Source organism: Perkinsus marinus (genome assembly GCF_000006405.1).
Source record: "Perkinsus marinus ATCC 50983 genomic scaffold scf_1104296928836, whole genome shotgun sequence".
NCBI classification, from domain to species: Eukaryota; Perkinsozoa; order Perkinsida; family Perkinsidae; genus Perkinsus; species Perkinsus marinus.
In genome coordinates this window covers 217528-230748 of record NW_003216689.1, presented here as the reverse complement: position 1 = coordinate 230748, position 13221 = coordinate 217528, and the positions used below count along the sequence as shown (strand labels likewise).

General features: G+C 49.9%; 4 protein-coding genes across 4 annotated transcripts; all 4 read right to left on the bottom strand.

Moving 5' to 3' along the window:
- Positions 1-224: 224 nt before the first annotated feature.
- Positions 225-2701, bottom strand: Pmar_PMAR006793 (T-complex protein 1 subunit eta, putative). Its single transcript, XM_002788059.1, has 15 exons — positions 2616-2701; positions 2500-2568; positions 2305-2450; positions 2124-2256; positions 1915-2032; positions 1711-1865; positions 1569-1660; positions 1316-1525; positions 1130-1265; positions 976-1079; positions 824-930; positions 683-774; positions 516-634; positions 400-459; positions 225-345 (listed from the first exon to the last, which is right to left on the bottom strand). The coding sequence occupies exons 1-15, from the start codon at positions 2671-2673 to the stop codon at positions 289-291; spliced, it is 1656 nt and encodes a 551-aa protein (XP_002788105.1). The 5' UTR covers positions 2674-2701; the 3' UTR covers positions 225-288.
- Positions 2702-3670: 969 nt separating this feature from the next.
- Pmar_PMAR006792 (conserved hypothetical protein) lies at positions 3671-7122 on the bottom strand (the record flags this gene model as incomplete). Its single annotated transcript, XM_002788058.1, has 21 exons — positions 3671-3714; positions 3761-3950; positions 3994-4122; positions 4343-4425; positions 4504-4627; positions 4844-4937; positions 4986-5068; positions 5118-5217; positions 5278-5339; positions 5385-5447; positions 5497-5574; positions 5619-5675; positions 5729-5795; positions 5974-6049; positions 6097-6166; positions 6212-6252; positions 6306-6413; positions 6460-6655; positions 6698-6774; positions 6819-6961; positions 7010-7122. 21 exons carry the CDS (start codon positions 7120-7122, stop codon positions 3671-3673), a joined length of 1998 nt encoding a protein of 665 aa, XP_002788104.1.
- Positions 7123-7207: 85 nt separating this feature from the next.
- Positions 7208-10005, bottom strand: Pmar_PMAR006791 (Choline kinase alpha, putative; the record flags this gene model as incomplete). Its single annotated transcript, XM_002788057.1, has 16 exons — positions 7208-7402; positions 7491-7623; positions 7674-7832; positions 7878-7961; positions 8173-8303; positions 8498-8579; positions 8625-8723; positions 8765-8859; positions 8909-8992; positions 9050-9152; positions 9211-9341; positions 9393-9488; positions 9534-9595; positions 9665-9725; positions 9773-9842; positions 9890-10005. 16 exons carry the CDS (start codon positions 10003-10005, stop codon positions 7274-7276), a joined length of 1635 nt encoding a protein of 544 aa, XP_002788103.1. The 3' UTR covers positions 7208-7273.
- Positions 10006-10073: 68 nt separating this feature from the next.
- Positions 10074-12995, bottom strand: Pmar_PMAR006790 (splicing factor u2af large subunit, putative; the record flags this gene model as incomplete). Its single annotated transcript, XM_002788056.1, has 12 exons — positions 10074-10234; positions 10551-10650; positions 10855-10921; positions 10972-11094; positions 11139-11194; positions 11673-11789; positions 11844-11906; positions 11973-12089; positions 12138-12295; positions 12344-12412; positions 12576-12633; positions 12956-12995. 12 exons carry the CDS (start codon positions 12993-12995, stop codon positions 10192-10194), a joined length of 1011 nt encoding a protein of 336 aa, XP_002788102.1. The 3' UTR covers positions 10074-10191.
- Between the last annotated feature and the right edge of the window lie 226 nt (positions 12996-13221).

Here is a 13221-nt window from a genome sequence, read left to right as displayed (position 1 = left end):
ATGCCTCCAGTACACTTCCCCAAGTTCTCTTATATACCCATCCAGCTCAAGACCACCATAGACCGAAAACGCTTCCAACGGTGGGTCGGGGAAGGGCCTCCCCTCCTCCTCCTTGTGGGCCGTGGTCGATGCCATAAGCCCCCCGTAAACTACTACTACCACACCTCCCCTCAGTTACCAACTACTACTCAACTACCACAGTACAGTAGAAAACCTACTATAGGTCGTCGGCGCACTTGAAAAGGTGTTTATTAACTCATTAACACAGCTATACGTATAGGAAGTCTTCTATCGACGACCCATGCCCTTCCCCATAGGCCTGCCTCCTTTACCACCCTTGCCACCCTAAAGGGATAAAAATCACCAAATTATTAGCGGAGCGAAGCTGATTCAACTTACTGGCTGTTCCGACTTCGGGTTGGTGACAGTCTCGTCAATACTCAGAATCATACAAGCTGCCTAAATGGTACACAATTGGGCCTATTCCGTATCTTACCCCCAAAAGATACTCTCACCTCAGTAGCAGCCGCCAGAGCATTTCGCTTCACAACCACCGGTTCCCAAATGAAGTTCTCAACAGTCTCAGTGATATCACAATTGTAACAGTCCACACCATACCATCGTCCAGGTAGTCCTACCACACCATCTCCACTTCCTACCTCCTCTACCCCCTCTAGCCCACCTTCAGCGTGCTTATATCGGAGCTTATTGAGGAGGTCAGTAGCGTCCGCCCCACTGTTCCTAGCTAACGTACGAGGGATGCACTCCAACGCCCTGAAGGGAGGCCCTCGATCATCAACTACAACAAGACCCCTTCCCTCACCTAGCATAGTAGTTAATAACAGCCTGATCGGCTCCAGTACACGTCCTCGAATATTCACGCAAGTAACGTGAAAGCTCAAGTTCTATAGCACCCCCTCCACCAACGATCTAAAGAGGACCTAGTAGGGTAGGGGCAGGGGGGACCCTCCCTACCTTGGAGCACTTGAGAGCCCTTCTAACGATCATAACAGCATCATGCAGAGAACGCTCAGCCTCTTCGATGAACTGAGCAGCGCCTCCACGAAGGATGATAGTAGCTGAGCTCAAAGCCATACGCTGAGGTGTGAGCCAAGCAGACGGCTATTACCACTCTTAGACTGGGGACACTGATGGAATATATTATAACGCTCGTTGCCAATCTGAACTTCTTCAAAACTTCCACAAGTTCCCAAAACGTCATCGGTAAGACCATTGACTGTGGTTTGGACGGAACCGCCAACAGCCTGATATCAACACACACTGCAGAACAGGCCCACACGAGTATACCCCTTACGAGTAGAGTCCGGTTCATATCATCCTGGTCAACTCTACCAGCACAGAAAATGTTGCGATCAGCAAAGTACTGCGTGGCGAGGTCCCCGATGGGCAGACGGGATAGGACCACTTGAGCACCGCTCTTGGCGATGTTATCGAGCTTCTCGTAAATGACGTTCCACTCAGCATCGACAATCTCCTGGTACTCGTCGGGGTTCGAAATACGCACCTGCCCTCCTGTCCCGACCATCACGACCAGCGACCACACTTACCTCGGCGTTGTCCTTTTCCGCCTTCAACTCCAACTCCAAATTGAGTAGAAGAATCTTGGGGTGTTTGAAGAACTTAGGCTGCTGTTCGAAACCTGATGATGATGACGATATGATCCGACCGAGGAGCGGTATGAACTCTTACCAGCATAGGAAAAGGTCTTCTTAAAAGCAACTCCATCGACAAGCCTCGACTCGGTGAGGGAACCACCAGGGACCTTCTTGAACCCAATCATGTTCACAGGAAGAGAATCCTGGTCCAACATCAGCACGGCAGATACGACCATTTCAGAGAAGAACCTGAACAAAACTTCAATTCCTTTAAAGACTCCACAAGGGCCGCCCTTACTTCTTCTGACCACTAACCAGTTTGCTATTGAGAGTAGTCTCGGCGCACTTGACGAGCATCGCCCTCTTCTCCTCAGGGGCCTTGGCAGTCAGATCGACGGCCACCTCTTCTAACTTATCTACAACAACATATTCCCATCAACAACGAACGCAAGATATCGATTAGAATGGCGAGCGCTACCATCAAGACTGTCATCTAGGCATTCTTACTCAGTGCAAGCTCGAGCGCCTTCCTATAGCCCTTGAGAAGAGCACGAGGGGGAAGGCCTTCCTCGAGGAACATCTTCGCTTCCTTCAACAGCTCAGCCGCCAGCAACACCACCGACGTAGTGCCGTCTCCAACCTGACACCAATAATAACCACCGATTCTCCCATACCATCCCTCCGTCACTTCATCATCCTGGGCCTTCGAGATGTCAGTCATCAACTTAGCCGCCGGATGGCTGATATTGAGGAGCCCCATTACGGTAGCGCCATCGTTAGTGATAGTCGGCTCGCGATTGGCCGAGTGAATTAATTTGTCCATACCTCTCGGACCTGAACACCATCTGAAAGCAGCAGTTACAACCCATACCACTCCTTTTACCCAACGTAGTTCGGACGATATCCGCGATGACCTCACAAGCGTTTATGTTAGAAATAATCTGCGGAATACCTAAGGGGAGCTCTCAAGACCTCCTACCAAGACGACCCCAGCCTCACCCTGAGAGGAATCAGTACCCTGCTTGAGGAGAATGATATTCGGACGGAGGGAAGTCATAATAAAGAGAGTACAAGTCGGAGGAGAGTCGAAGCTGAACCATTCACTGCCTCGGCAAAGTCTCCAACCCAACACGTTGAAGGACATCAACAACAACTGGTCGTCAACTATGCATGCTGATTGCCAACAGTGTACTCACCCAAGTGCTGTCCACCCCCACTGCTGCTACTGGCTTCCACAACCCCAACAGGCCTCAACGGCGGCCTTGTCACCCTCCCCACCCATGCCGCATACCGAGCTCGGACATCACTCACCACTTGCGCATCCATACAGAAGGCACAGCCATCGTCCTTGGGCCTAGGAGGGCTCCTCGAGGGAATTGACACCTTCGAGGGCCTGCCAGGTCTGGTAGTCTCCATAATAACTAGGGGAACCGCCAACTTCGCTGAACTCCGCAGTAAAGAGGTTCTCGTGTGGCAAATGTCAGGCGGGGGTACTGCTGGCACCGGAGGCTTCCCACGGATGTTCATAACGGCTCTCTGGGTATCCCTACGAGCCTGCATATGCCGCTTTATCTCAACCCACGACTTGAACACCTTCTTCTTCAGCACATACCTCTCTCGAGCTCTGTTGACAACCCTCTGTCGGGCCGCTGAGTACCCTTTCCGTGGCTTACGAGGGGGCAATAGCCCCTCCCTCTGAGGACCACCACTAACCACCCGCCGCCGTCCCGGCAGCTTCAACTCCTCCTCCATTACCAACTTACGTGGCGTTGATGCCGATCGTCGAGCTCGGGAACAAGGTGGTGGTGGAGACTTCTCAACGATCACTTCCGAGTCCGACCAAGACCCACAGCACCGTAGTAGCTCAGGTAGTCGTCTCAGATGAGGCAACGGCTTGAGAGGCACCTGATGACCTCGGGTGTGGCGGCCAAAGGACACCCTCTTCCCCGGCGTGAGGCTCTTGTCAGGCAACTCCTTAGGTCGGCCCCTCCGCTTAGTCGTCTCTCGAACGGCTCTTAGATTACCACCACTGCAAGGCCTCTCATGATGAGGTCCTAACTGTAGGTACCGGGTGGGATAACTGGCAGGACCCCAGCTCCTGGGCACCGCCGTTACCTTCGTTGAACTCTCAGTATGGACCTTACGAGTCTTTCTAGGGACCTCCAACGTCTGCACATGGGTGCTGATACCACACTTCCGCCACTTCACATCCACACCACCCTCAGCCGACCGCGGCGTGACCAGCGGCGTCAAGGACAATGGCCCTCGGACCACCAACTGAGGACCAGCAGGATCTCCCTCAGCTCCTTCTCCACAATCGTTCAAACGGTGTACCTAGAGCGAGTACGAGCCGCACATTCCAAGCCAGAATACCCACCTTATGATGCAGCTCATCCGCGGCCTCCAACTTCCTCCCTTCCCTCGACAACGACGACGACAAGCTACCATCGCTTGAGCCCGGCACATACCTCAGCGGTCCAGCGACCAACTCCCACTGGGGTGGACCCTGGATGAGCCCCACGGAGGACACAGTTGATCGGGGACCCTCCACTTCCCCCCTGGGCGTTGGCGTGTCACCACAGCTTCGGCCAGACTCAACAGCATGACCAAATCGATGACCATAGGAAGGCCACCCCAGCGGTCAGGCACGGCCCTGTCGTTGCACAAAGCTGCTGTCCCCCTTCGCCCGGCTCCGATGCCGCTCGCCTGTGAGTCAATCCTCCCACCCCCGAAGGGCACGACGAGCCACCAAGGAGCTCCTCCATCGTACAAGGCAAGGCCGCATCGCATGAGTGGTACGGATACTCACCTGTCAATCAAAAATTAAGACTAAATCCTAGCGGAGCGAAGCGATTCACAAGTTGCAATTTTCGCATAACGGTCTTACCAGCCAATGGCCGCCTCTTTCCAAGCCGTTCCCTCAATACCATCCTGACACCTTCTTCCCTGATCTTCATTTGCTCAGCCGCGGCGGCCATCAGTATTCCAACATATCGGAAAAAAGGTAAGAACTGCAACACGCTGGAGACCAAGCTCAACGAGGAACTGTGAGGGTATAAGAAAATGGCGCGAGGCACGAGGGCCACATCAATAGTACTCAACCGTAAAAAGGAACCCCTACCGGCACTTCAGCTCGTCACATTGGTCAGCGGCGGGGCTAGCAGCCAACACAGTGGTATCTAAGGTTCAAGCTGGTAAGATACAAACTAGGTCCACGAGGATACTACCTGGCATAAGGCGACAGCGATGACCACGTATTTTATGAGGATGCTCGTGTGACTTCCCGACACCTCCAAGTGAGCTTGCATAGCCGTCTTGTATCTGCGACCAGGGACCATCGACCCACCACAAGCTACTACCAACACTCACGTCGTGAAGTACTGTAGGGATACCAGACACGCATATGCCGCAGCTATAGATAGGTAACCCAGCAGACCCCACCAAAAATACGACTAAAAACGACAATATCATACCACTCCTTCGCCAAATGAGACGGCCTACTGTGGGGACTTTGCTCGACAGGACTATCCTCATTATACAGTACACTGACAAGTGAAAGTACTTGTAGCCGATAACACATACCAAATCCAATAACCGTAAACTGACAACAGACCACCGCCCTCCCCACAGTGCTGCTGCCCATCTCACTACTACCCCTTACCTCCGCATACTTACAAAGTACCCCGCCGCCCTAGCCAAGACGAGCTCAATGACCGACAGGACCTAACCCAGGGAAGATCTCATACTCACCGGGAGAGGCCTCCGTACCGCTGCAAAAGTAGCCGTATCGTATAGTATATCAGGATGGAACGAGCCGTCATCAGCTGCACCCTGAGGGGGAACCAACACTCTAATTCCACACATGGACTTCCCATCTCACTTTGATGACCGCAAATGCCAGGACGTACGAAATGAAGCTCATCAAGGGGATGTACATATCCGGTCTCCTGTCGGGTACCTCAATACTACACTTCCCAACACTTCCTCTACCACATATACTACAAATCGCAAAGCCACACCTTCGTTCGGGTCCGCCGACCGCTGCGTCGGGGCTTGCAACTGAGATACCACCACCAAGTTCGCTCCCCCCCAGAGGGCCATCCGGAGCTTACGTTATCCATCTCATTGGCGCCATCACTACTATAATGCCTCTGATTCCTGCCCGGTTGGAATAAGCGCCTACGACGACCACAATAGGGAAGACATGCACATGGTCAAGTAAGTGTGGTGGTGAAAATATGAAAATTCTGAGGATTTTTCGGGAATTTTTTCATTGGTTTCTACACACTTTGTACGCACTCTTCTATAGTGAGGGAACTCCTAAGCTCAGCTGATACTACCACCCTAAGACGCCTACTTCACAAAGGGTACCATCAAGAACAAGCACTTCCATTTAATGTAACTGTGGGTGATATTGAAGTATGGCCGAAGACCTAAAGACCATCGACCATAACGACTCTTCTTCTGAGTGGCCTCCTACCATCGAACCCCCAGGGTATGAATTTGGTCCACCCCGACTCCTCCGCTTGCTGGTAGAGGTTCTGCCCAACCTGAACAGCAGTAGTACTACCGACGAGGACCAGCATAAGTATTACCTGGCTCATCACAGCTCCTACCATCTCGTCGTTATTGTTACCTAACAATACCCTTCCTATGCAGCGACCACCATCCTACAAACCCTGGCCCTACCCTGACCCCCTTGGGCAGAACCACCAAAAGCCGTCTTAGCCGCCGCATTGAAAGCAGCCCCAACGAGCTGATCAGCAAACCCTCCCCCCGAGGGCGTCGGCTTAGTACCTACTATAATAGGACCATCCAAGGGCATAACACCCCGACCTACTACCTCGAACCTTATCCTGGACCTCTCCCTGTTGTTGTGGCTGTTGATAGTGATGTCCATCAGGCTGAGCAGGAGCCTGCGAGAATGGTGACGGTGACACGCCTCCAAAGGGCGAGTGCAGCTGATGTTGTTGTTGCTGGTGCTGGCCTCGAGGAGCTTCCTTCCCAGCATTCGTTCGAGACATTCCCTGTGGTCCGACCTAATACACTGATTAAACCACAACAGCACAGCCTAGCCCTACCCCTATAGATGGACCACCCCATGGGCTTCCACTACCACCATACGCATTAGCACCACCACCACTACCACTCGGATGACCTGCAGCCAACTCAAAAGCGTGGACCACCAACGACTTAGCCTACCAACAGCATGAGGAGCTGCCTCCATACCAGGAGCATGGACCCTGTTCCACGGCGCTGTTACCCCACCACCACCCACGGGAGCCGGAGCAGCAGAAGGAGTTGACGTGGATGGTGTTGCTTGCATAGTAGGAGTCTGCTGATACCTGAAGAGCCTAATGTAACGACCCAGGTTCGATCCCGGCACCCGGTACCATCCGGATGAGCTCCCCCCTGCTGGCTGTTCTTGAGTAGCGAATGGATTTTGCCGTACCCGCGTATTGGGCGGCACCACTCCTCGTTGTTGTTGATGATGCTGTGCGGACATGCAACAGTTGAAAAGCAAGCCAACTAAAGAGATATCGCCTACACGCAGGTTCGAATCCCAGCGGCGACACTACAGAAAATATATTAGCATTAGAAACTATGTCGGGCAATCGTCCAAATATGAGGTTTACAATTTTAGAGAGTGTGTCTCATCACAGTGTTCTTGGGCGGTAGTTAAGGACGGCAAACACAGTACCGAGGGAAAGGCCAATGGACAGGGCAACGGCACCGATTTCTATACCACGGAAGAAACCAATGTACGGTCGCATGTCCGAGATCATCTGAAGCCAAAACTAGTGGAAACATAGCGTAATGGAAAAGGCCACGTTTTCCATCCTATAGGTACCGAGTTCTATCCCTAGCACCTACCTTTTCACTGCGTTTCGTACGCTCCATCTGCTCCTTCAACAGATCCTCCTTCTCCTCCTCCACCGCCTCCTTGTCATGAGCCAGGATTATACTCTTCATACGGAAGTAGGAGTCGAAACGGAATTTCGCGTACCTGATCAATAACCCATCCCACCCAAAGCCCACACCTGAACATATTCCTACACTAAAAAGTCAAAGTCATCATACGTCGGCGCTTGCGGCGCTCGGATGACGCTCCACAGGCCCCACAGCAGATGAGATGCCATACCAAATTTGGACACATTCCTCATCAACGGCAGAATATACAAGTCGTTGTCCGGGAAAATGGGCGTTTCCAGATACCTAAACACCACCATAATACGCACCGTATACTCTCCCTGGACTCACTCTGAGAGGTAGACACTGAGGAACAACCGCTGCGTACGGCCATCCGGATACGCGGCTAAATCAGTTGCAAAGAAAGGGTAGTGCCTGATAGATCCGTATAGTAGCGTCGAATTGCCCACGCACGTTGTCAAACACGTTTGAAAAATCTGAGAAAATTTTGGGGAAGTTTTATAGACTTCTGTACCCTTTCACTCCAATGCTGAATTCGTATAATGAGTGAGGAAATTCCTGAGCTCAACTGCTCATAAAACGTATATAAATTCCCCCAACACTGACCACCACCACCCCGACCCACCTCTCAGTGTAGTCCATAGTAAACTCACAGAAAAGGTTAGCAATATCATAAGCCTGATAGTTGTAGTGGGCGTATTCGAAGTCGATGAACCGCAGCCCATACTGGGTCTGCAATATGTTATTCTCCTGTACCTGTTAAAACCGTGACTATCCGTGAGAACATGCACATGTGCCTCGACTACATGTGCCAATGACAACCTGAAAATTCCTAGGACAAATTCTAGAAACATTCTCATTGGTTTCTGTACACTTCTATAATAAGTATAGAAACTCCAAGGCTCAGCTGAAGGTCTCCAACACTACCACCCTTGGCCAAGCTCTATTACATCGTTATGGGAGAATACAACGTCCATGCCCTGCCCTTTAACAATATCATCCTGGCTTCTCGTGAGATACCCCATAAGCCACCTGACCATGCACGCCTACCAACACCACCAACCAATAGCCTCATACTCCGCTTCCTTCACCATACGGTCAACATGCAACCTTTCCAACTTCCTCCGCTGTTCCGGCTCAACAAAGGTTACTTTCGACGCTTCCGATGCCCAATTCCTGCATCAAAATCACAGCGGAGCGAAGCATCGTCTACCCACCTCAAACGCTTCATTGTTGCCGGCTCCGTACTGAAAGACCTCGGGAAATCCTGTCGCTGGTCCAGCTTGTGAAAACGGCCAAGTTGGGATGCAATCTGAACACGAAGTCTCCTGGACTTCCGTAAAGAAATCTCCTTTCCCCACTTGACAGAGTATACTCGGATTTCCCAGCAACTTGGTAGGCACCGCTATCGAAGCATGCCACTCCTCAATACGCCAACCACTACCCTGACCACCACCACGACCACAACGATAACCAACAAATGGAAAGTCCGTTCCTCCTACACATGCGATCAGCTGAGGCGCTATGCGATACCTCGAAAGCGTCTTGAAGACCTTCAGCTCGTACACTGGGTCATAAAACGACTGGGCGTCTTTACCGTAAATTCTGAAAAATAAGGAAAAAAAACTTCGCTCCGCCTTTTTCCGACTATCACCACCATTACCGGAATAGAACCCTTTTGAAAGCCAGAGGGACATCATTATTCGTCGGACTATCAGAATCAGTCCACGACTTCGCCAAAGACACTCTAAACAGCTGATTCGACAGACCTTCGCATAATTGGTTTATCTCAACCTAAAATTCCACACAACTCTAGCGGAGCGAAGCAAAGGGCACCGATGGTACATCTATCGGTTGGACCCTTCCTCGCCACCCAGGAACCCTCTCAATGCACAAGGCCACTATTTTAGCCGGCTTAGATAGTGCACTGAAGTCAGTCACCTGGCATCAGTGTACAGTGAACACTGCTACTACCACGCTTCTTACGTTATCAGGCATATCGTTAAGACCAGAGATCTTCCGTACCGAAAATTTACTATGTTTCGGATCTGAAAAAAGCCACTAAAAATAAAGGCAAATATTTCGCTCACTGCAATACCATAAAATACACAACTCACCTATAACGCCAACAGTGTTGACGTCCATGTTGTTATAGAATTCATCACCAGAAGAAGGGCTCTGACCATACAACACTGTCACCATCAACTCAATACCACTACTACTACCGTAACTTGACTTTGCGACTCCGAGCCTTCCTGGTGATCCCTCATCTCATCAAAGCCAGGATTATGTTGCCTGACATAAACCACTCCCCAACAAGACAACAGCCTCTCCCCTGCTACATAGCGCCGTCCATCTCGTACACTGAGGTCGTTACCGCTTTAGCAACCGAGCGGCCAGACGTCGAATGAGTAGATGATGCCACCGATGCTGGTGAGTCTGTTGGGGAGTCTGCCATTATACTTGAATAATACTCTAGTTATGATATTAGACTAACAGAGTGAAACTCAACTACTATGAACACTTCGATGAGCCGCTGAGGGGTAGTAATAGTTTCACGTGCTGACCTACTCCTTGGGGCCCTTGCCTTCATAACGACGACGACAAGGTAGTAACAACAAGCAGGTCGGCGGCGACTCCAGTCTTACAATATACCAAGTGCTGCGTCCATCTCGACAAGCACCGGCCTACACAAGAAAATGATAACAAAATAAGCAGTCCACCAGAGGAGCACAAAACATGTCCTTTTTCTAGCCCTCCCAAAAGCCAGTCAGTAATAATACGATTAAACTATTACTACTATCAATTCTACGGATACTTAAAACCAGTGTGGCAAATCATACACATGGTCAACTACATGTGCTGGTGCGAATATAAAAATTCTGAAAATTTCATATTGGTTTCTGTAGACTTCTCCCCGAATCCCTACATGAACTCCTATAGTAAGTGAGAAAACTCCTGAGCTCACCGCGAACATATACTCCAACGCTCCTTAAAACTTACTTCGCCAAATTCTGCCAAGTCTCCTCATCTACACTGCTCATGTGAACCACCTGACCGTCGTATTTGCGACCCTTCATGCCGTTCATACAAGCCTCAGCACCTGACCGCCAAAAAAGATATTTCCCATTTAGAGTGAGAAAATATTCACATTGTCAACTACATGTGGAAAATCTGAGAAAATTTGGCAAAATTTCTAATACTTATACGAATTCGGCTACAGAAATTCCCCGAAATTTTCGCCCTATGTCCATATTGTCACCAACACATGTAGTTGACCATGTGCGTACTTCCCCAAAATACGTACCACCGAGATCTGAGTACTCCAAACACACATCTCCAGCAGCGAGTACCAACCCTTGAGTAGAAGGATCCTGAAAATTACCAACCATTGGCTCCATGTCGCACAAGCTAGTAGCCTTACATGGACATCAGCCGATGCAATATATACCGCGTCGAGCTTGCCAAAGTCACCGCAGCCGCCCTTCATATCTTCAATTACGTCAGTGTACTCATCCTTGGTAGTGTTGGGGCCAACTCTGACGATCTAACACCAAGCCGCATAGTAGAACAAACTACCAACGGCCTCACCTGCGCGAACCGTACAATTCGGCTAGTAGCCTGGCCACCGAGATTGCCGACAGCACCTGATAAGGGATGCATCACAACTACTACGATATGAAAAACACTAGCGAAAAATATCTCAAAAATCACTGCATAGCGCAAATATCGGCTTTTTCACAGAGTATTACGCCACTTCACGTAAAACCGGTGAAACTCCACTAAGCAAGGTGAACTACGACCGATGTGAAGATAGAGTCTCATTCCTATTGAACAAGCGCGTCCTAGATCAACTCTACAGCGCTACACCTGCATATGTGATGATAATATAATACACTAATAACAATATTGTAGGGGTATTAGGGCGATATCATACAATCACATTCGAAGTATACCTAGATATAACTATAATGAAAAGAATCATTAATACCATCATTATATGTTAATCCTTAATATGCACATTGCCGTACATGATATGTAATATAGTAACCTATTAAGAGGCTACCATCGTATCATTTCACTATTGATTAACTGAATATTATGATCTGTTGAATATTGACCTACTATTAGCAGCAGCGGCAGCAGCAGCAGCAACAACCGAGTCGTTAAGCATGGGAACAGTCGAGTCTTGATAATCCGATGGTCGGCGAATAGTGATAGGGGCTCCCATCACAACCAGGCCTGTAGGGAATAAATTACCGCTGCGCCACAAAATTCCAGCACCAGGGGTAGTACCATCGAGCGCCAGTGCATTCTCGGTATCTTCTAGTGTAGCAAACTCTACGAATCCATAGTTACCTACGACGTAAGAAGGAACTCCTCGACAGACCTAGGGCCCATCCTGAGGAGCCTGTGTATGCGTACCACCCTTTTCTCTGGCGAACCAGACGTGTAATACAGGACTATGGCCATCAGATGCGATACACCCCCGCTCACGCAGAGCGGCGAATAGCTGTTGTCCAAGGAACTCCTCCGTAAGGCCTGAGAAAGGAAAGCTCTGCCACAGACTGCTTGATGATATGATCATACCTAGTTGGATGGGGAGGTTAGCAACATAGAGCCGACGATTCTTCCGTGTGGCATTGTGTTGGGCAGAATCCTGAGTGCCGATCTTGGGAATCCACTGGAAACCATCCCAGAACATGTTTGAGGTGTTACCAGCTTGATGAGCCGACTTGGTCAGGAAACTGACATGATTCGTATCATACACAGTCAACCTAAAGATACGTTCCTACTCGCGTTGAGCTCTGCGACGAGCCTTCTCGCGTTCGGTGGAACTATCACGGTCGCGATCATCGCTACGACTAAAAAGGAAAAACCAAAATCCATCATTTCTGAGCAACCCTAACGTCACCGCGCCTGAAAATTCAATTCTGAAAGAAAACCAAAGTGAGACGAACTTCTACAACTGCAGTACAGCTCCCCTACGTCAATGCCTAAATGGGAAGAAGAATGGTATTAGCTTACTGGTGGTGTCTATGGGACCTATGGCCTCGATGACGGTCGCGTTCGCGGTCACGGCTTCCTGAAAAAATACGGAAAAACACTAAAACTGCTGAAAACTTGCAAGAACCTGTGAAAATTACGAGGAAAATCCCGCTGAAAAATGATGATAAAGTTGAGTATCATTGCCACGCTTACCACAGCAAGTGGTGGTCGAGTACTGAAAAATGAGTTCCCGAGAAACCCCTAGACCCCCACAAACTAACATCACGAATTTCTACACCAAATCGGAACACACCGACTACCACAAGGCGACCTATTTCGTATCTTGCAGTGTTGAACCTAAGATATTCCCGTTCGCCAATTACTATCGCGATGCCTTTCCCTTCGTGATCTGCTCCTACTATAAGGTGATCGGCTACGGCTTCTCGTGTCGCGACCCATGACTATCAAGTTTATCGAGAGGAAAAAGAAGAATAGCTACCGATTCGGACATCATTCGTATCCAGCAACAAGCAACCTCAAGATACCTTTTCACTGCCTGTTCTCATTGGAAACAAAATCGATTAGAATGGCGCGCGCGCATGACCGTGAGCGCAAGATTACGGTTTCTGAGCACATGGTCGCTACGATTTTCCTTCCTCATCTCGCGTCGAAAGCTCCCCCCCCT

What these genes read in the sequence shown, in the direction of transcription:
- Pmar_PMAR006793 (XM_002788059.1), bottom strand. Translation starts at nt 2,673, where the DNA reads ATGACTTCCCTCCGTCCGAATATCATTCTCCTCAAGCAGGGTACTGAT. An exon ending in ATATGAACCGGACTCTACTC is followed by an intron (nt 1,266 to 1,315) that starts GTAAGGGGTATA and finishes TGTTGATATCAG; the next exon opens with GCTGTTGGCGGTTCCGTCCA. An exon ending in CCGATATAAGCACGCTGAAG is followed by an intron (nt 635 to 682) that starts GTGGGCTAGAGG and finishes ATGGTGTGGTAG; the next exon opens with GACTACCTGGACGATGGTAT.